At 44.1% G+C, this 21,735-nt stretch overlaps 1 protein-coding gene across 2 annotated transcripts in view; it reads right to left on the bottom strand.

The window, feature by feature from the left end:
• Window positions 1–7,429: 7,429 nt before the first annotated feature.
• The window catches only part of LOC138265636 (C-C motif chemokine 20-like), a 103,474-nt gene continuing 89,168 nt past the window's right edge, over window positions 7,430–21,735 (bottom strand). For both annotated transcript variants that reach the window (XM_069213524.1, XM_069213528.1), the window contains exons 2-4: window positions 15,786–15,900; window positions 13,132–13,209; window positions 7,430–10,093 (exon numbers count right to left, since the gene is read on the bottom strand). In XM_069213524.1, the coding sequence (XP_069069625.1) occupies window positions 10,000–10,093; window positions 13,132–13,209; window positions 15,786–15,900 (287 nt within the window). In that variant the 3' untranslated portion in view covers window positions 7,430–9,999. The remainder of the gene's footprint in view (window positions 10,094–13,131; window positions 13,210–15,785; window positions 15,901–21,735) is intronic.

The following is a 21,735-nucleotide window of genomic DNA, read 5'->3' as shown; positions in this document are numbered from 1 at the left end:
GGATGAGAAGGGGGGTGAGTGGATGATATTTGTTCTTTTTTGGAGATAGGAAGTAATCCAGTCGAGCGCAATCCCTTGTATGCCGGCTTCGTGGAGTCTTTGAGTTAGGGTGTCATGGTCAACTGTATCAAAGGCAGCTGAGAGGTCCAAGAGAAGTAGTGCAGCAACTCCATTTCGGTCAACTGTGTTTTTAAGATCGTCCCAGATTGCCATGAGTGCCGATTCAGTACTTCTTCCTGGGCGGAATCCAGTTTGGAAGTCTGAAAGTATAGAGTTGTCTTCAATGAATTGTGACATCTGGGCGAATGCTGCTCTTTCTATCAATTTGCCCAGGAAAGGTCCATTTGTGATAGGTCTGTAGTTGTTTGGGTCTTGCGGGTCTAGATTTGTTTTCTTTAATAATGGTCGTATGTATGCCTTTTTCAGGTCTGTAGGAAAAGTTCCTGAAGTTAAAGAGTTGTTGATGATTCTTCTTACAGGTGTGGCAGCGGAAGTAGATAGCAGGATGTTCTTGAAGATCTGTGGTGGGCAAGGGTCAGAAGGGCAACCAGAAGGTCTGCTTGCTTTGACCAAATCCATAAATTCATCCTGGGATATTTGTTTGAAGGACTGTAGAGGTTGGGATGGTTTATTCTTAAAGGGTATTTTAGTAAAGGGGTTGGTGCTGATGGTTTTCTTCTGTTTTAAATAGGAGTCCAGTGTGTCTGCCTTGGTTGTGTAGTGAGTTGCCAATTTGTTTGTGAAATCTTGAGTGGTGGGATGACTTCCTTCCATGCATGTGGGTTTTCGAAATTCATTGAGAATTTTGTAAAATTCCTTGGTTGTAGATTGAGCATTTAGAATTCTGTCTGAGTAGTATCTTTTTTTAGCTTTTTTGATTGATGATTTGTATATCCTGTTAAGTTTGTGTAGCTGCAGTTTGTCTTGACTGTTGTTTGTTTTGAGCCAGGTCCGCTGCAACTTTCTGATTTGTTTTTTAATCTTTTTAAGTTCTGTGTTTCTCCAAGGTGTTGGTTTTCTTTTGTCATGTTTAGTTTTTCTAAGTGGTATTAGGACATCAAAAGCTTCCTGTAGCCACTCATAAAGTTTAGGTACAGAATTGATTGTATCTAGATCTGTCTTTGCTGTTAGTTGTGTTTCTAAGTGATCCAAATTGAGTTTTCTCCATGGTCGATAGGTGTATGTATGTAGGTGGTTGTGGGGTGTGTTGATTTGTGGAGTTGTCTGTCGTAAAGTTATCAGATGGTGGTCTGACCAGGTGGTTGGTGTGATGCTATGAATAGTAACAAGTTCAGGCTTAGCAAAAATGACATCTAGGATGTGACCAGCGATGTGTGTGGGATTGTGTACAATCTGATGTAGATTCAATGCGAGTAGGCCAGTGGTGATAGCTTTTGGATGGGGCATATTGGGTTTGTCAAACCAAATGTTTAGATCCCCAAGAATGCATAGATTGGAGTATAGTGTAATAAGCTTTGAGACTATGTCAAGAAAGGCATCTGGGAAAGTGGAGTTGTTAGGTGGAGGTCTGTAAAGGAGGAGAAAGTTACAGGTGGAAGTTGGAGTAGGGTGGCATCTGGTAAGGAGGGCTTCACAACCTTGTATGGAGATGTTGTCTGTTTTACTGAGGTTTATTGCCTGTTTGAATATAATAGCTAGTCCACCTCCTCTCTTGCCTATACGGTTTTGCGTGATGGTTTGATAGCCTGGAGGAAGGGCTTTGTGCAATACTGGTGCCATGTCATCTCCCAACCAGGTTTCCGTAATGAATAGTAAGTCAGGTTGTGTGTCTGTGAGCAGGTCGTAGATGTGGTGCTTGTTTTTTGAGAGTGATCGAGCATTTATGAGCTGGCAGTTTAGATAGGGTGTGTTAGTGGTAGTGTTGTTTTGTTTAGTAGAAGGGTAAGTAGTATAATGTGAGCTTGAAGCAGGAGTGTTGCTAGTTGTGTTGACTGTTTGAGGCTCACAATAGTCTTGCTTTTCAACATAGTGTTCCTCTTCCAGCAGGTTAAGGAGGCATTTTGTTGGGTCTGTGTGTGTGGGTGGTGAACTTGGTGGCTGAGAGAGCCATGAGGAGTGTAGTGTTTTTTGTAGGGTAGTTTTATTATGAAACAAACAAGGGGATGCGAGGTTGCTATGAGTGGCATGTTTTTTATTATGTTTGCGTTTGTTTAGTGTGGAAGGAGTATGGGTTAGGGGTGGGGGAGGAGCATGTGGATCATGATGTAAGGCTCTAAATTGTGCAATGGAGGAGAGGCGACTGAAAGAAGGTTGCTGGGATGGGGTGCTTGTGGTAGGTGTTTGTGAAGAGTGGGGGGGTAGGGGTGGAGATAGGGTGGAATTTGTATCCTGTGTGTAGTCTTGGGGGTGAGAGTGGGTATGATGAAGAGTGTAATGTAAGTTTGTGTTGCTTTGATGTGCTGATGTTTGTGGTTGGTATTGTTTTTGTGGAATGATGAGAGGGGTTATTGGTGTAGTTGTTTTTGGTGAGGGACTTGTATGCGAGTTAGTGCTGTTAAGTGCAATTTGAGTGTTAGATGGGGTGTTGATGTGTTTTGGAGATGAATGTATGAGGTGTATATGAGGTGATGGATGTGTGTCAGGGAGATAAGTATTAGTTGAGATTACTGGAAGAGGTAATATGTGTGGTGGAGTGAAATGTGGGAATTGTATGGTTGTGTGTAATTGGTGAGCAGAGGGGAAGAGTGTGTGTAGATGATGTGTTTGAAGGCAGGGTTTGGGCATTGTTATGAGTTCAGGCGGTCTGTGTGAAGCGAACAGCGGATAGTGTTTTTGGTTAGTATGTGTAGAGAGTGTGTATCTGGGAGACTGAAACTGAGAGAGTTGTATGTTGTAGTTTTGTATTGTGTGGGCGGTGGCAGGTAGTGTTAGTGGGAGGGGATAGAGTAGTGTTTGCTGTGAGTATGAAGGTGTTTGACTGTAATAGTTATGGGGTGTATGTGTATATGTGTTGTATGTAGGGTATTGTGTTGGGTGGTGGGGCAATGCATTATGTCTGTAATCAGTTTGTGATGCATGAGTTGGATAACTTTGCAGATAATGTGTTTGCATGTTGAGGGATGTGTTGGGGCAGAAACCATTTCTGGTGGAATGAGAATGGGAATTGGGCAGCATTTCTGGCCCTAGGCCCTAGTCCCTACCTGTCCCGAACAGACCCAAACAGACAGTTGCCCTTGTCCTCTCCGCCCTTTGCCTCGACGCCCGGGCTCAGACGCCCTGAATCCTAGCCTTTTATATCCCTACTGGCCAATAAGAAGCTGGTCCTAACCCTAGCCAATCCGATTTTTAAACCCTAATTTAGCCAATTAGTGGGAGACCCAGCCCTAATCACCAGTCACAGCCCTATTTCCTGACCCCCAATCACAGCCCCAGCCCTAGAACCAACAGCCAATCAGAATCCTAGCCCTATCCACCAATCATAAATGCATCCCTGGAGCTAGCAACCAATGAAACACCATCTCCCAAAAGAACCTATCATAACAGCATATGCAACAACCACGAGGAACCTATATAAGGAGCAAGTTAACTAAAGTCCAGTCCCTGGGGCCTGGGGGAGGCTACTGGTGCTCTATTCAGTATCTCCTTGGATACAGACAGGCTGAATCCACACTTTCAAGCTAGCAGAGTCTACTTTTCAGGTAAGGGGGAGATTGTTTAAGAGACAAACACTGCAATAGTTCTGGGCGCACACTCTAAAAATCGGGCTTTTTAAGGCAAAAAAGACAGGGGGGCAGACAGCTTTTAAGCACAATTTAAATCACACAAACAGATTAAAAAACAGTCTCCTAAAACCACACTCTGAAATATCTATGTAGTCTTTTTACTAAGAATAGGGGTGAAAAAAAGGGGGGCAGGGGGGGGGGGGGGAAGCCACTAAACTAGCAAGGGAATTCACACAGTCACAGCAAAAAACGATTTTGAAACAAACACCACTTTAAAAGAGGCCAAGCTGCCTGAAAAACACAGAGAGTCCACAGTAAAACAAACACTGTTTGAACAATTAATACTATTTGACTAGAAAATATCTTTGGGCTCCTTACCTAGGTTTCTTTGCAATCCTTGAACACTGGGCTGTATCAGGACACAGGAGAGAATGCACAGAGGAACACAAAATGAGTGTGTTTTACTGTGTTGTCAGTATGCTTGACTGTGTCACTGGAATTCTGCTAGCCAGAATTCCAGTGCTTATGCTCTCTTTGTTTAGTTTAGTGACCCCATATTCCAATTCAGATTGGCACACAGGATCCCCCTTATAAGTCCCTAGTATATGGTACCTAGGTACCTAGGGCATTGGGGTTCCAGGAAATCCTTATGGACTGCAGCATTTCTTTTGCCAACCATAAGGAGCTCATACAAACAGTCCTTCAGAACTGCCACTGCAGCCTGAGTGAAATAGTGCACACATTATTTCACAGCCATTTTCACTGCACCAGGTAACTTATAAATCACCTATATGTCTAACCTTCAGTTACTGAAGGCTAGGTGCAAAGTTACTGTGTGTGAGTGCACCGTTGTCCAGGGCCAATTTCCCAGACTTTGTGAGTGCGGGGACACCATTATAAGCGTGCACTACATATATGTCAATACATAAATGTAGCTTCACAATGGTAACTCCGAATATGGCCTTGTGAGCTGTCTAAGATTGTGAAATTGAACCACCAATCCAAATCTGGTATTGGGGGGCAATTCCATGCACCCTGCGGGCTCCACCATAGGCCCCCAGTACTGCCAATCCAGCTCTCTGAGGTTTCCAGTGCAGCCCCAACTGTTTCCACCTCACAGACAGGTTTCTGGCCTCCTGGGGGTTGAGCAGCTCAATTCCAGGAAGGCAGAACAATGCATTTACTTTAGGAGAGGGGTGTTACACCCTCTCCCATTGGAAATAGGTATTACTGGCATGGGAGGGGTATCCTCCCAGAGCCTCTGGAAATGCTTTGAAGAGCACAAACAGTGCCCTCCTTGCATAATCCAGTCTACATCGGTTCAGGGACCCCCAGTCCCTGCTCTGGCACTAAACTGGGCAAAGGAAAGGGGAGTGGGCCAGTCCCCTGTCCATCACCACCCCAGGGGTGGTACCCAGAGCTCCTCCTGAGTGTCCCTGGTGCTAGCCATCTTGGATTCCAAGGTGTGGCGACCCTGGGAGAATCTGAGTATGCTGGGCCAGCAGGTGACATCAGAGACCCCTCCTGATAGGTGCATACCTGGGTAGGTAGCCAGTCCCCCTCTCAGGGCTTTTTAGGGCCTCTCCTCTTGTTGTTTCCTCATATTCGGTTTGCAAGACTTTACCAGGACTACTCTCCATCCTCTGACCATCGGATCAACCGCACGCTGCTCGAGGAACCACTGTAACTGCAACAAAGTATCCAGGAAGGCTAGTGTGACATGAAACTTCAGCTTCAGCCAGCAACTGCAACAGTTTCCATGTTGTACACGCTCTGAAGACTGCCTATCTTCACCCTGCACCAGAAGAACTGAAGGAATCTCCCGTGGAGTGACGGAGTCACTTCCCTGCTTCAACAACGAACGGTAATCTGGGACTCCTCTCCTGGTAATGAGCGTGATCCTTGGAACACAGGTGGTGGACTGAAGTGATCGTGACTGTCCAAAGATCCAGCTGTCCAAATTTAGTGGAGGTAAGGGCTTGCCTTCCGGTGCCAGACAGTACCCCTGTGAGTTGTGTCCTCTGCAGCTTCTTGGGCTTCTGTGCACTTCTTCCAAAAGTTCTTCATGCACAGCGTAGCTCAGGTCCCCAGCACTCCATCGTCCGACGCTCATCTCCCTGAGTTGTTCTCTGGTATTGTGGAATCCCTCTGTGTAGTGCTGCACTTTGCAACTCCTTTGGCCCTGTGTCCTGGGAGTCCAGTGGGTGCTACCTGGTCTTCTGAGGGCTCTCTGAAGTGCTGAGAGCCCCCTCTGTCTCCTCAGTCTGTGTTGAGACCCCCAGGTCCCTCCTGGGTCCGGGAAGCTCCTCTTTGACGCAAAACGCGTTCTTGATTGAAGCAAGGCTGGTTGGCAGAATCAAGCGATGCAAACAGCCTGCATCCAACATCTCATCGTGAGACATCCCTTGCACTAGGCAGGACCCTGCAGCTATCTTCATTGGTGCATTTCTGTACTTTTATTCCAACCGGAGAATCCACTTTTGTACCTTCATCCAGGTTGGCAGGGGCTCCTGTTCTTCCTGGACTCTTCATCGGCTTCTGGACTTGGTCTCCTCTCTTCACAGGTCTTCAGGTCCAGGAATCCATCCTTGTTTTCTTTCAGTTTTGCTCGGTTCTTGTATAATCCTTTGACGCGACTTCTAGTGTGTGCTGAGGAAACCTGCTGTACTTTACTTGTGTCTTCCTGGGCTCTGGGATGTGGTACTTTACTTACCTTTGGGGTTTTCTTACACTCCAAGTGCCCCTCTACACACTACACTCTGGGGGGAATCCGACTTTCGAATTACACTATTTTAGTATATGGTTTGTGTTGCCCGGGACGGTTGCAATCTATTGTGTTTTTCACTGTTTGCACTATTCTATAACTGTTTACTTACCTGATTTTGGTTACTAGTGTATATATTGTGTAAGAATACTTACCTCCAGAAGGAGTTTTGCCTCAAAGATATTTTTGGCCTTGTGTCACTAAAATAAAGTACCTTTATTTTTGGTAACACTGAGTATTGTCTTTTATTGTGTATAAGTACTGTGTGACTATAGTGGTATTGCAAGTGCTTTGCATTTCTCTAGTTCAGCCTTGGCTGAACTACTACAACTACCCCTAGACAGCCAACGCTGCTAGACACTGCCCACATTTCACTAAGGTGGATCACTGGACCTGGTATAAGGTGTACAAACCAGGCCAGCTTCTCACACTTGGCTTTTAATGTGGTTTAGGGTTCTAAGGCCATATGCATTTGTCTGTCACCTCCAGGTGCCCCATGTTTATACTGCCAGCTCACCATGCTTCAGAGATGATCTACCAGGAAATGTGAGACGCTGCAGATTACTGCCTTTCGCCATCTATCCCACAGAGACACCAATACCTCTATTTGTCACAGCAGCCAGGCTCATTTTTTATAACCCTCTGTGGGATACTCAAGAGCCAGTGGGGTTGCTAAGAAAGGTTGTGAGGGTGTTAGAAAGGCAAACAGCCTACATTCTGTGGCACAACACAATATAATGCTTCCCTTGCAAATAAGATGAGGGCCCCCAAGTCTCCATAGCTCATAAATATTCTTTGGCCTTGAGCTGAAATGGGCCCTTTCCAAGGATTTGGGGATCCTTGTATGATTGCCTCCCACCCTGCACTGCAGAGGCTTTAGGGGACTGTGTTACACCTCTGGCAACATTCAGCTGTAGTATATATAAAGCTGCTTCCCACAGCTCTCGATGCTGGTCGAAAAAAACACTCAGAAACATTCATGTTCATGTTAATTTTTGTTTTTTATTAAGAAAACAACATATAAGTGGGACATAGCTAGTGCTAGCTTCTGCTCTGAAGCAACATTTAATTCTCAATGTGATAAAATAGCAGAGGGTCACAGTTCACCCATCACAGTGCAAGGCAGAGAAAGGCCAAGTTTTATTCACAGAGGGAAGACGCTTGTGTGGATTTATTTCATCAATGAAATAGTTTTTTTTTTTAGTTATTTACACAGGGGTAATAAGACTGCATAGGGACGAGACTTCACTCACATATGCACTGCATGGTGTTATATGCACTGGGGAAACAGGGCTGCATGGAGTTACTTGCATTGGAGAATGCATTGCATGAAGTTATATGCACAGAGAAAAGAGGACAACATGAAGTTACATGTGCAGGCAGGAAGGTCTGCATGGATTTACATGCACAAGAGAAAGAAGTTGCATGAAGTTATATGCACAGAGGGAAGAGACCTCCGTGGAGTCACCTGCACAGGAGAAAGGGCTTTATATAGTTGCATGCACGAGAAAAGAGGCCTCATTGGAGCAACATGCACAAGAGAAACAGTTGTATGAAGTTATATTCACAGAGGAAAAGGGTCACCATGGAGTTTCATGCACAGGGGAAAGGGCTGCATGATGCTATATGCACAGAGGAAAGAGGCTTCCATGAGTTACATGCACAGGCGAAAGGGCTCCATTGAATTAAATGCACATGGTAAAGAGGACCACATGGAGTTATGTGCATTGAGTAAATAGGGCTGCATGGAGTTGCCTGCACAAGCATGGATTTATATGCACAAGGGAAAGAGGACTGGGTGGAGTTATATGTACTGGGGAAATAGGGCTGTGCGGAGTTGCAGGCACAGGAGAAAAGGCTACATGGAGTTCAATGCACAAGGTAAACAAGGCTGCAATGGGGATGTGTGCAATGGAAAGACGCCTTATTGGAGTTACATGCACAGGCGAGTGCTGCATCATGTTATATGTAGAAGGAAAGAGGCTTCCATGAGTTACATGCATAGGCAAAAGGGCTGCATTAAGTTAAATGCACAAGGGAAAAAGGACTGCAGGGACTTATGAGTACTGGGGAAATAGGGCTGCATGGAATTATGAGTACTGGCAAAATAGGACTGCACAGAGTTATGAGTACTGGCGAAATAGGGCTGTATGGAGTTTCACGCACAGATGAAAGAGGCGTAGGAAGTTCTATGCACAGGGCAAATAGGACTGCATGAAGTTCTATGCACTGGGGAAAAAGAGATGCATGGAGCTACATGCAGAGGAGAAAGGGCTACATGGAGTTAAATGCACAAGTGAACCAGGACTACATAGGGTAATTCCCAAGGGAAAGACGCCTTCTTGAAGTTACATGCACAGTGGAAAGGGCTGCTGGAAGTTATATGCACTGAGGAAAGAGTACTGAAAGGAGCAACATTCACAGAGGAAAGAGGACTGCATGGAGTTACATGCAGAGGAGAGAGGACCCTATGGAATTCTATGCTCAAGAGGAGAACTGGGATACACAGTGGTATGTTCCACAGGATGAGTCTGGGTCTTATCTATTCATGGAGTAAAGGCCAATGTTACCTTAAATACCAAGGCCTTACTGTGACATAAGTCATGTACACAAGGAATGCAAAAATGCATAAAATGGTGTGCAGAGGGAATAGCTGGTTCAATAAAGCAACATAGACGTAGAATAACCTGCTGCCTGGAATAATATGCAAAAGGTACCCAAATCAACAAGAAGTAACAACAGAGAAGGGGTACTGGCATGTTTAGAGCTGCACAGAAAAATACCTGGCTGCATGGAGCCCCACACGCGGTGTATAAACATGTCTAGATAAAGATGTAGGGGCGGCACAGGGTAACATCCAAGGAGAGCCTTGGGTGTCATTTAGTTAATTACAAAGATGTACATTTTCATGGAGTAGAACATTTATAACACACAATGCTGCACTGACTTACATGCACACTGAATATGATCTGAAATTAAGTATTCATGGAGTACATGAAAGCATGTATTACATACACAATGCATATATGGCTAGAGAGAGATGTATACATAAGGCATAGGATTTAGAATTTGGCAGACAGGTATTCCACCACATATGTGACGGATAGCCAGTCTGCTTCATTACATGTGAACACAAATGTGACGGATATCCAATCCACCTTATTAAAATTACATTATTGCCTAATGCACGTGTAATAAGATGTCACATTCGTGACCCTGTAACTGTTCACCAAACTCTAAATCTGGCCATAGTCAAAGCATTCTGTGGGTGATTTGCGCGGTAGCTAGACCCCATCTTCACCTCTCCTACCCAGTAAAACCAAACTGTAACACGGTTGCAGAGTCGTTTTTGGCTTTCAGAAAAAAGCAATAGTTAGGCCCGTTGAGCCCAGGTAAAAGCATTCCCGCTGGTTTTGATGCAGGCAAAAAGCGCACATTCACTGGACTTCAACAGGTGAATTAAATGACGATGCAATGTGGATCAATGTCAGTCGATGCTGCATCTCCTAACGAAAGGTGGAGCTTCTGACGTGTCACAGGCATAGAAGTAATCTACCGAGGGCAGGGTGTTTTAGCCTTGTTTACGGGGTTGGTTTTCCGACTCTTGCCAGGACCTCTCTTCTCCTTACTCTTCTTGTTTCCCTTGCTGTGAGAAGACAAAAATGCAAACGAATATGAGAGGAGTGAGCCACAGTGCTGCAAAGATAATTTCTGCAGTGAATATAGTCTCTCAAACAGGTTTGTCCAAAAAACCCTTGCATGGTCCCCACAGTTGCACCTCGCATCAATCACACTCTGGTACATGGACACGAATACTGAATTCACCAAAACTTCAGTGGCAGCAGAAGTGACGTCACACACCCTTCGGCTGCCATAGCATTATATAGTTGGCTCATATGACCCCATTGTGCCTCCAGTAGAGTAGAAATTACAGAAATTAAATAGGGATCCTAGACCCCTTTCCACTTTCTGTTCTGAGTGCTGCATTCATGGCCACTGAGAACAAGAATAGCACTAGGGGTATCAAATGGCAAGTCTGAGGTAGTAGCCGTAAACCATAGCTATCTTAACTCGATGTTCAAACGACGGTATGGGTTATTTTGTATGGTCTAGGTTAGTTTAAAGGGCAGCACAACATCAGTATGATACAAGGTCCTGAAACAGGTTAATTGCCAATCCAACACTGAAAATCTTGTATGTGACTCATTGTGCCTCCCCCATAAAAGACAATGTGGGCTCCCAATGGATGCATATGTATCCAGGAATAGTTAATCAAAAGAAGTATTCCAATAAAATCGAACGCATTGGTTGGAGCCCTGACACAGGACTCAGATACCTCAAATAAATCAAAAATCTAGCTTCTGCCTCCCATGAAAGTGCAAATGCATCATTCCGTCTGAGTAACTTCCCCTCTGGCTTCATGCAGTGATGGTGGGTAGAATCACCCTTGTCTAGAAACATCAGTTCACAAAATTCCCACCCAACATATATGACTCTCACTTTGGATAGATGAAGAGCATACCCCACAGCGCCTTGAGCCCTGAGGGGTGAGTAGCATGGTATAAAAATTGATTGATTGATTGATTGATTGATACACCCACCCCCTAGGAACTTAATACAGTGTGAGATGCGAAAATGCATGCGTTTAAATGAAGCAGCAAGGGTAGGCCTGCATCCTTGGTACTTCCTCTTGTTGTGCCTTCAAGTCAAAGAGGACCACCTTTTCTACAGGTACAATTCAAAGGCATCTTCACCTGCAGATGTGGTGATTGCCCGACCTAGGAAATGGTCCTAGATTTGGCTGTGATGCTATGCCAGATTTCAGAGGCACCCACATTCAAGGATACATTCCACTAATAAACAAACTGCCACTGATCTTCCTCTTGAAGGTTCTTGATAAGACCTATGCACATTTTTTGTTACACCAGTCTAAATGTGTGCAATTTCCGAACTTTGCATTACCTGAAATGTGCAAAAGGTTCACCATTTCATATTATATGAAAGTTCATATAATTTCTGTACGGATGTTACAGGTCTGAGTAGACTGTAGATCACTGAACACCATGTTCTCCTCTAAACAATACATTTTTCCTCAAATCATTTTTGTGCATCACTACTATTGTGTGAGAAATAACTTTCTTAGAAACGTTATTTGAGATTTCAACGAAATGTATTTCATGTAATACAAGTCATTTTGCTAAAATAACTGCTATTTAACAAAAGAAAATTTGCAGATTCCACACATTCCTATTCCTAATGCCATGCAAAGCGGGGATCAGCACAACATCAGGCTTCTTTACGGTTGGTCTATTTTTCCATGTTGCAAGGTTTCCCATCCTGTGTGCACAGTGAACTGCCTCATAAATTGTTGTAGTTGCTGTGTTAATTATTTTCAACTGAACCTTGGACTTTAGTGCCAGAATGCACTGGCTTCTCAAGGAGAAAACTTCCAACTGGAAACATGGGACCTCATTTACAATAAACTGGTGCGTTGATCACGATGTGCCAGCTTGCTTGCACAACCCTGCACCACCCTAACAAAACTATGTAGCGCTGTATTTACAACACAGTGCACCATAGCGTTTGTTAGCACAGCTGCATCAAAATTTCTGACGCAGTTGTGGCACTTTGCTCCACTAGCATCAAAAATGTTGACAGTAGTCCAGCATAGCTCCGGGAGGCCCATATAAAACAGCCTAGCGTCACTTTAACACCAGCCCTTATGCATTAAAAAATGACGCTAGAATGACTAAGTGAAATCTTGTAGGTTTCATGTGCCATTCCAACGGGCCTCCTCGTGGGGGAACGCCTCCCTTGCATACATTATACGTGATGCAGGTATAATGTGGCTCAAGGGTTTACAGACGGGCACAATGGTCCCATAGAGCCAGTTTGTAAATAAGGCACAGGAGTGGGGGCTGTTCTGTGCACCGCAGTGTTATACAAATGATGCTACGGTGGCGTAAGGGGCTTGTAAATGAGCCCCATGGTATTCATGTGACATGGAACATTGTCACTGTATTGCATTAAACATTTGCAAAGTGGTCATTCTTTTGATAAGTTAAATCCATTATTACACAGCAGAATGGAGAACTGCTTAGAAGGAGCAGAAAAAAAGTTACCATGGTACTAGGAAAAAAATGAACCTAATGAAATCCTGCATTATCAGTAAATTCGTCACTCTAGGCATCTTGATTTGAACAGTGGATCCTCATCAGACATATGCTATTTGCCTTTCAATCTGTCACAATGGATTCTATGGGATATTGAGCCCAGCTACTGGTCGTAGTTCCAATGGTTTATGTATATTAAGAGAATTAATTCACAAGCTTCATTGATAATTAAAAAAGCACGCAATCCATTCCGGTGTTCTGAAGTCAACGAAAGGAGATATGACTCGCTTTATGAAATTTCTAAATAAACACATATTCAAAAGCTGATTTTCCCTGCCGTTATTGCAGCACCCAGGCATCTTCAAAACATGCAAAAATAGCATGCTTAGAAATTTTTGGAGTGGGAGGCCAATGGAGGCCAAAGAGATGAGGTGGGGGATCTCGCTGATGTGAAGAGAAGGCGTCTACACGGGGACATTTTGCGAACAGAAGGATTTGCCATGGCCAGGAGGATCCCACAGGATAACCTTTTGCATTGGGAGGGGACAGCCATTCCTCTGTTTACACATACCTCAAGGCCTTAACAATGCCTTTTACCCATGGCTCTTCTGGGCTGGCACACACATTGAACCGTTTCTTTGTATGAAAGCTGCAAAATAAAAAAATGGATATCAGCTCATGCAAAGCAAATTGCCCTCTTTCCCCAAACACAAACTGTCGATTTAACTTTAGACTCTATCAACCTCTGTGTTGGCTGTCATGAAAGCTGATTGGCTTCACAAACTCACATATCCGCGGCTCAAATTAACTCAATAATACTAAAACTGTACTCATCCTTCCCTATACTAATCCATCACTAATTCTTGTTGGGTTCCGGAGTAGCGTGCTAGTTGCCGAAAAGCGCTTCGACGGCTTGTCAGGGGTAGTAAGCGCTATATAAATACTATTACAATACAATACAATACAGTATATTTTTTCACCACATTCTAAGGTTGCAGGAGGTTGGAGAAAACCTTTCTTAACAGGGAGTGCTGTCCATCTACTCAAATTGGTTGCATGGATTAAAGTCATTTATGGGTCGCCATGGGCCACATCTGCAACCCCTGGCTTGTCCCTTGGGACCCCTAGCACTGCATTTGAAACCCCTTGCCTCAGAAGTGGCAATATCTGTGCCAGGAACACAGGGACAGCTACTTCCTTTTTGACAATGGTTGCATTTGTTGGGGCTAGTTTTTTTGTCAATTCTGTAGTACACTAATAGTGAATAATATAGCATTATTCACTATTAGTATAATAAAAAAAGAAATACAATTAGCTGGAATATGATCCACCCTGGCAGCTGAGATAAGTAAAACATGATTTTAAATGTATGTTGTGTGCATACTTGTGTGCATGAGTGTGCTTATGTGAGAAAGAGTATATCTATGTGTGGGTATGTGTAAGAATGTGTGTGTAACTGTAACAGTCAAATGGCGTGTGATGTCAATACCGCTATCTCTGGCTATTTGGTAAATTGACGTTCATGGTTGTATGTCAAAATATGAACCTCAGTAATTTTGACCTGCACAAATATGTCTCAATAATTTCAACTACCAGGATAACTGACAAAAATATAATGCTTGTCATACCATTGAAAAAGAATTATCCAATGAAGGTAATGATAGTAATTCTAAACTCAAAGGTGTGATCATTTTGTAAATAATAACTAAGCCACAATATTTATGTCAAACAATATTTTTGTTATCAGTATTCTGAATCACAACCATTGTCAAGATAAGCACGAGGAGGTATAGAATTACTATGAAGTTGATATTAGCCCAGAACGATATTAAAAGTGCAATGTTTTGGTAGAGCACTGCTCAGATCAATTACTGAAAAATTCTAAAACCGGCAGAATTTATATCAAAGCCCCTCAGACATCATTGTGCTTGGATCACATTGTAAGCTGTTCTTGAGAAACTGATAGCGCATAATTATAGATCCCCAACAGGGTCAGCATTTGTTAAACATGTTAATGCACTAATGGGTGAGTCTTTCCAATGCTTTATAGTGTGCATCAAAATGGTCTACCGCTCCTTGATGCACATCGATTCATGAAAATTTCAGGGGTATTGGAGATGAGATCATGTTCCCTTTGACACTCCCTCCCCCCACATGAGACCCCAAGACCCCCAGCAGTCTCCAGGCCACAGCTATTTGGCTACGAAATGGACAAGGAGTGCAAAGCACACAAAAAAATAGGTTCTTGAAGTTTGCTTTCTTTCCTTCCATTGCCTCCTTGAATCTGGGACCAGGGGCAGCAAAGGCAGTGCTAGTGATGCCAAATTCCAAGACTTGGGTAGCATCTGCTACGCCTGGCTTGCCCTAATTGACACTCCTTGCTTAAATTATCCTGACCTTTTTACTACAACATGCTTCATAAATCTATAGGAAATCCAGATAATTTGCCAAACTATTGTCTCTTATCTATACTACAGTTTTAGGGATAATGCTGAACTTTTGTGGTCTGGATATCAGTTCTCGGTTGAAGTAAAAACATGCACTGCTGAGAGACTATTGGTATATTTTTCACATTATCTGCAATCACGAATCCTACTATTCTCCACATTTTGGCTGACTCTCTTTGTGTGCTGAGTTAAGGAGGTTCCTGTCTGCTCGTCATTTATGACATTTTGGATATTTTTGACATGACCACAGTGTTCACGGATCTATCTTGTGGCTTTAGTGGGGCTGGGCTCGTTTGGTCTCCCTTCTCGACACCACGATTTCAGATGATGAGTGTGTGGGCAACAGGGTAGCTTTGAAACAGCATGGCACTCGGTTGCCTTCAGTTTTATTCTGACGCCTATGTTGCTAAATCTCTACATTGAGTCACAAGGAGTCTAGATTGGGTGTCTTCATTTACCAACATATGAGTGATACCCAATTATATTTAAAGGTCTGTCCGATTTAGGACAATAGGTACTCTTCCTGTGCATTAAGGACTGAAATTTGAGGCACTTTATTAACTTTGCCTCCATCGTGTGAGTGTTTGCTGCGTTATAGTGTTAGCACTGGGCTCTGGGCCAATTGTTCACACTACATAACAAAAGAACATTATAAAAACATAACTAGATCAGATGTTAACCCATTGTGCTCCCGCGTCCAAAACTTGGTCTGTAGTGGTGCCCTAAGGGAGGAGACCTAACGCATTCAGTGTATAGGAATCTGTAAATGCTCACTCACATGACTGCATCCATGTCACAGACATCGCTTGAGCTCTGGATGGTGACATTGCTGACTACCTTCAGCCGCAGGGGCTTCTTTGAGTAGGAGTCACAGCAATCCAGGTCACCTTGTGCTAAAATAAAATACAGATACATCTAAAATTGAGGTAAAGATAGTTAAACATCCACTTACCACTGACTCACCCTTTCAAACCTCTCACTTTGATTTAGAGTCACAGGATCCCCAGGGGACAGGAACAGCAGCATTGCTGATCATTTACAAGTAACTCTTGGTCAGCTATGCACTATATGTAATTCTTTCAAATACTTTTAGAGTGCTAAAGGCCACCAAGACCCCCTTCAAAGCGCATAAATATGGAAGATGGGAGCCAGCAGGGATAGAAGTGTGGAAAATGGGAGAAACGATGTAAAGGAGGGCAAAGAAATAAAAGGCATAGAAACTTGCAAAGGAGGGTGGGTTGAGGAAAAGTATAATATTGGGGAGACATCTATCTTAAGATCCTTTTTTAATCTACCCATTTATGACATATACCTTGGAATGTTGTACCCTAGAATATGTTTTTGCATTTCAATTAAATAATTTTCCATTTGCATATTTTGTTAAGGGATGCAAAGACACAAAGAGCATGATTTAGAGTCAGGCGTTACTTTATCACACACATGACAGAACTCAATTTTTCGCACAAAGAAGAATGAAAGACTAAGGGGCATATTTACAACCCCCTTGCACCTCCATGTGCCACCCTGAGATCATTTCTTTATGCTAAGGAGGAGTTAAGGAGGCCCCCACCATGCACCATTTTGCAAAGGCATGCACCATGCATTGCACCATTTTGTTACCCCTTGTGCCACATTATACCTGCGCCAGGTATAATGTATGCAAGGAGGGGAGGTTTCCCTGAAGTGAGGCCCAAATAAATTGGTGGGGTGAAATTTACAAGATTTCACAGTGACATTTTTTTTGTCATTTTAACACCTGCTCAGGGCAGGCATTAGCGTGACATTCCCATAATAACCTATGGGCCTCCCTGTGCTTTGCTGGACTAGCAGCACCATTTGACGTAAATCCAGCAAACCGCCACAATAGCATCATAAATTATGAAGCTATTGTGCTAACCCACGCCACGGTGCTCTATATAGTAAATACAGTGCTACCATGGTGATGTTAGGTGGGCGCTGTGCGACGGAAGAAAAGTGGTGCCTCCTAGCTGAGCGCCACTTTCTTGAAAATATGCCTGTGTTTCCCTTGCTAGGATTACAATTTGAGAACTGCAGATTACACCTAAAGTGGACAACAATCACTTAGAAGAAAGCTCAGAAAGGCATTTTTTCAGAAATAAAATTTGTAGTTACAGTGAACAAATCGGCATCTGAACTGGGTTTTCGCCTTCTGCCCCAGAAAATGGCAGTACTTTTAGCACAGTAACCCTTTTTCAGAAATAGTCAACTGAAATCAGAGGGAGGCAAGTTTTCATTTGTTCCAGTGCAGAATTAGTGAACAGCTCATAGTAGATCGGGAGTTAGTTCATGCAAATGGTACTTGTTGTAAAAGTCACATTTCTTTCCACTTTAAGTGTCTCATTGTCCGTGTTCGTCATGTAAGTGAACTATTTCAGTTAAGACTTTCTGTGCCACTTGGCCGAGGCAAATTGTAATCCTACTTCTCTGCGTGTGTGGTGTCCGGGGTTCTCCCCGGAAAAGATTAAGGGGCATATTTATACTCCGTTTGCGCCGAATTTGCGTCAAAAATCTTGACGCACATTCAGCGCAAACGTTGCCCCATATTTAAACCCTGACGCCCGAGCAGGCGCACAAGGAAAATGGCGCTATGTGTGTCAGTTTCTGGAAGCGGCACCCCGCCCTGCGTTAATGACATGCAGGGTAGGCGTTCCCGTCCAAAAACAGACGCACACAGCGGTGCGTCGTATTTATGCTTCCGTGCAAAAATGTCTCCCGCGCAGCAGGCGGGGAAAAAAAATGACGCAAAGCACGAATATCGTGAAATTTTAACGCCTGGGTCAGGGCAGGCGTTAAAATGGGGCAAACACACCTGTACTTAATCAGAACACACAGAACAAACAACAGAGCAGCAGAGCAGCAGAGCAGCAACAGGGAGACATGGAGGTGCTTTTTCTTCAGCGTGCACGTAGACGCAGAGCCCTGCAGCAACAACAGCAGCCACAACATCAACAGCAGGGACCCCAAAGACAGCGCAGAAGGCTGGAGAGGATATTCCGTCCAAGAACAACCCTGCATGGCCTCAGGGAACGAGACATCATCCAGAGGTACCGGTTGAACTGACAGGCCATTCAGCAGCTGCTGACAAATATTGAACAGCAGTTGGCCCCCACTTTAGTGACTCCCCGCACTATCCCAACCGAAACAAAGCTGCTTGCGTACTTCACCTGCTGGCAAGTGGCTCATTTCAGACAACTGGTGCCCTGGTTGGTGGAATATCACAACCATCTTTCTCCGCATTCCTGCCTAAAGTACTGGATGCCATCATTCGCCTGACACCCCGCCACATCTGCTTCCCTAACACACTGCAGATGCAGCAGGAAACTAAACAGGGGTTCTACGCCATCAGTGGCTTCCCGCACGTCCTTGGTGCAATTGACTGCACACACGTACGCCTTGTGCCACCTGCTGCGAGTGAACACCTCTACCGCAACAGGAAGCACACACATTCAATCAACGTGCAGGCCATAGTCGATCACCAAGGACTGATCAGCAACATTGTGGCTAAATATCCTGGGAGTGTACATGACGCATTCATCTTCCGTCACTCCACCATCAACCAACACTTCCAGGATGGACGGTATGGCAATGGACTACTTGTTGGTAAGGACAAAAAACAAAGTCATATACACACTGCTCAGAAACCCTCTAGGATAAACAACACATACACCACAATAGCAACACCTAGCCAGGAACACACTGAGGTACTCACATCACTAGCCATGTATCACAAGTCACCATTGAACCTCTCACACATTGGAATTTACTCTACAGCTTAGTGTGAAGACATTAATGACTGTGGTTGCCTAAATGTCACCTTGCAAATTGGAAGTCTCACAATAACCTGTACACTAATACAATGCATAAGTTTAAAGGTATGGGATGGCCTGGGTATGTTCATATGAACGTTTCTAATACACTTTCATGTTTCAACTCTACATGGAACTATCATCACACCCCTAGTGAGGACACACGGACACCTGTATCACAAGTCACAATGCAAGGGAGGGCACACTGTACTGGAGAAATTGCTAGTTGCATTTTCCAAATTCCTACATCTGGCCCCTAGTGTTGACATTTGATTCTGGCCCATGGGTTCAATCTTAGCACACAACTTATTCCAAATGCCATTGAGTGAGGAGTGTGATTGTTATCACATAGAATGACATATGTAGTGAAGTCAGTATGCAGAAGAGGTGCTGCCATGATGTCAAATGCCTTAGGTATGATTTGGATGAGTAGTTTAGGGTGATGCCATCCATCATGTAGAGACATGGATATGCTAGGTGTGATATGCCCTTATGTATGCATGTTTCACATGTACTTCCTCTGAGCCTTTCCGTGAACTATGTTGTGACAATTGCTGCAACCAATACATTTCTAGTAATGGACAAATGACCCATTGTGGTATTCCACCCAATGCAAATCCAAAACTAAATATTTGCCTTTTCTCTTCACAGCTGCAAACCTGAGTGCCGCAGATCGCAACCATTTTGAGCGCCGTGCGATGAGATACAGGCACATCCTGCAGGTGCAGTGTGGGTATCGGAGGATGGCCCGCAAGTACCATTCAGATCGGGCCTCCGGGGCGTGGTGGGCCACACCACAGGCTCCCCCTACAGTGCCACCAACAACCACCGACACCACATCCACCAGGTCTGCCCAAGTGGACCCAGCAACGGACCAAGCATCTTCCTCCAGACCTGGACCCAGCCGTGTGGTGGTAGCAGCACTGTCCCGTGGCCACACAACTCCTGCCACAACATCCACCTCCGCCGGCCCACAAACCAGCACAGACCCTCCTGTCGACCCAGCTGCCTTCCTGGCATTGTCCCGAAAATTGGACAAGTTGGTTAAAAAGGTGGACAACCTGAGGGAGGACATGAGTTATGTGAAAAAGAAGGTCCACTCCATCAGGCGCACACTACGGAGGGCAAATCTGTAGTACTTTTGCCCTCCTGAACTTTTACCCCTCCCCTCTCACCTATTTCCTATTTTATACTGTTAGATGGGTTTTGGGGGTTAGTTATAGGATAAGTATAGGTAATTAGCTTAGTTAGTGTTAGGGAAGAGGGTGGGGGGTCCTTATTCTTTCTATCTTATATTTTTGTGTGGGTGGGTGGGTGGGGGGCAATGTTGGGATTCCTGTTTTAAAAAAAAAAAAAAGAAATATATAATTATTAAAAAAATATTACCAAAAAAATATATGTTTGTTTAGGATAGTATAGTATGTGTGTAGGTTAGTAAGTGTTGTCCTGCATGTGTCTTGTCTCATAATGGTGGGTGGGGGGTTGATGTTTAGATCGTTTCGTTACATGTGTAGAGTAAGTTTAGCTTAGGTTAGTTAGGGACAGTTGTGGGTTAGTAGTAGTCAGGTTAGATTAGTGTAGGTTTACCTTTCCCTTAGATGCCTCTTTTATTACTTCATTGAAATAAAAATTTAGTTAACCCTTTACGTGATGCGTTAGGTGCTACATTATCATGGCCTTGACATCAGTGTAGCAGAATGTTTTAGTATGACATTTGTGTCCTATGCTCGCTATCCCCAGGATATTGAGGTTTAACATGCCAGCTACCCGTGTGCTAACTTGGTAAGTATCCACCATGTGGGAGACCCACCATTGGTAGTGTGCATTGATCATCAAGGTTTTGGGTTGGCATGTATCCTGCTTCACAAAGAGTGCTTCATGACTTGTTATTGTGGGTAAATAGATAGGTCGGACAGCAGTGTGAAGTTCAGGGAGATCTTTGTAGATGAGGAATTGTTCACACTCTTGTCTTGTTGCTGTCATTGCTGACCTACATCATGTGTGTACTGATTCAGCATGACTTTCCTTCATGGAAGTATACTCCGTAAGGGTGATTGATGCAGTGTAATTTGTTAATGATTCCTTACATTTTACAGCATTATTTCTTATTTAAGTATTGCATGGTGCCTACATTTCTCAGCCACCATTAGTTGTCTAGAATAGCTATAGATGGTGCATCATTCTGTCCAACACAGCATGATTGTGTGTGCTTAGTCCCTTCATCAGTTATTTTCCTCAGTATAGTAAGGCTATGATGCATTCCTGGCCACTGCACAGATGTTTCAGTATACATGAAATCAGGACAGTAGTATAGAGAATCGACATGGTTGCCACACAGCCAATTTGGAGTTATGTACTGCACAGTTGGAGTGTGAAATAACACAGAGACACAATAGGTGTGCAAGTGATATTTATTTATAGGTGCTGTAGTGCAAAATGTCCATTCACAATGTTAGCTGAGTCCGTGCAGGTGCATTCTTACAAGGTGATCCTACAGACGGGGTGTGGATGATGCTCCTGACATGCTGGGGTGATGTCACAGACAGTGCAGAGGAACAGGAATTGACAAATAGTAGGAGAGAGACATTCACTGGCAATGGGGACAAGTCATACAGTGGATTGCCAAACAGTCATTGAGTGTAGTTGTAGTGAGACTGGCATTTGTCAAAACGTAGGACCTTGGTCAGAGTAGGCCATGGTGCAGGGACTAGGGCTTCCGGGTACTCTTGCGTGTGAATGTTATCTGTTCCATGTCTTCTTCTTCTGATGTGTGTGTTGCCTGGTGTGTCCTTGTTGTTGTTGGTTGTGAAGGGGCAACACACACCTCAGTGTTAGAAGACATGGAGGCAGACATCCCGGGGCTGCTCCCTGTCGAGTTATGAAGGGCAGTACTGCAGCAAG

The sequence above is a fragment of the Pleurodeles waltl genome, chromosome 11 (genome assembly GCF_031143425.1).
Source record: "Pleurodeles waltl isolate 20211129_DDA chromosome 11, aPleWal1.hap1.20221129, whole genome shotgun sequence".
Taxonomy (NCBI): Eukaryota; Metazoa; Chordata; class Amphibia; order Caudata; family Salamandridae; genus Pleurodeles; species Pleurodeles waltl.
The sequence above is the reverse complement of the archived record's forward strand: the minus strand, read 5'-3'. Positions and strand labels throughout refer to the sequence as shown.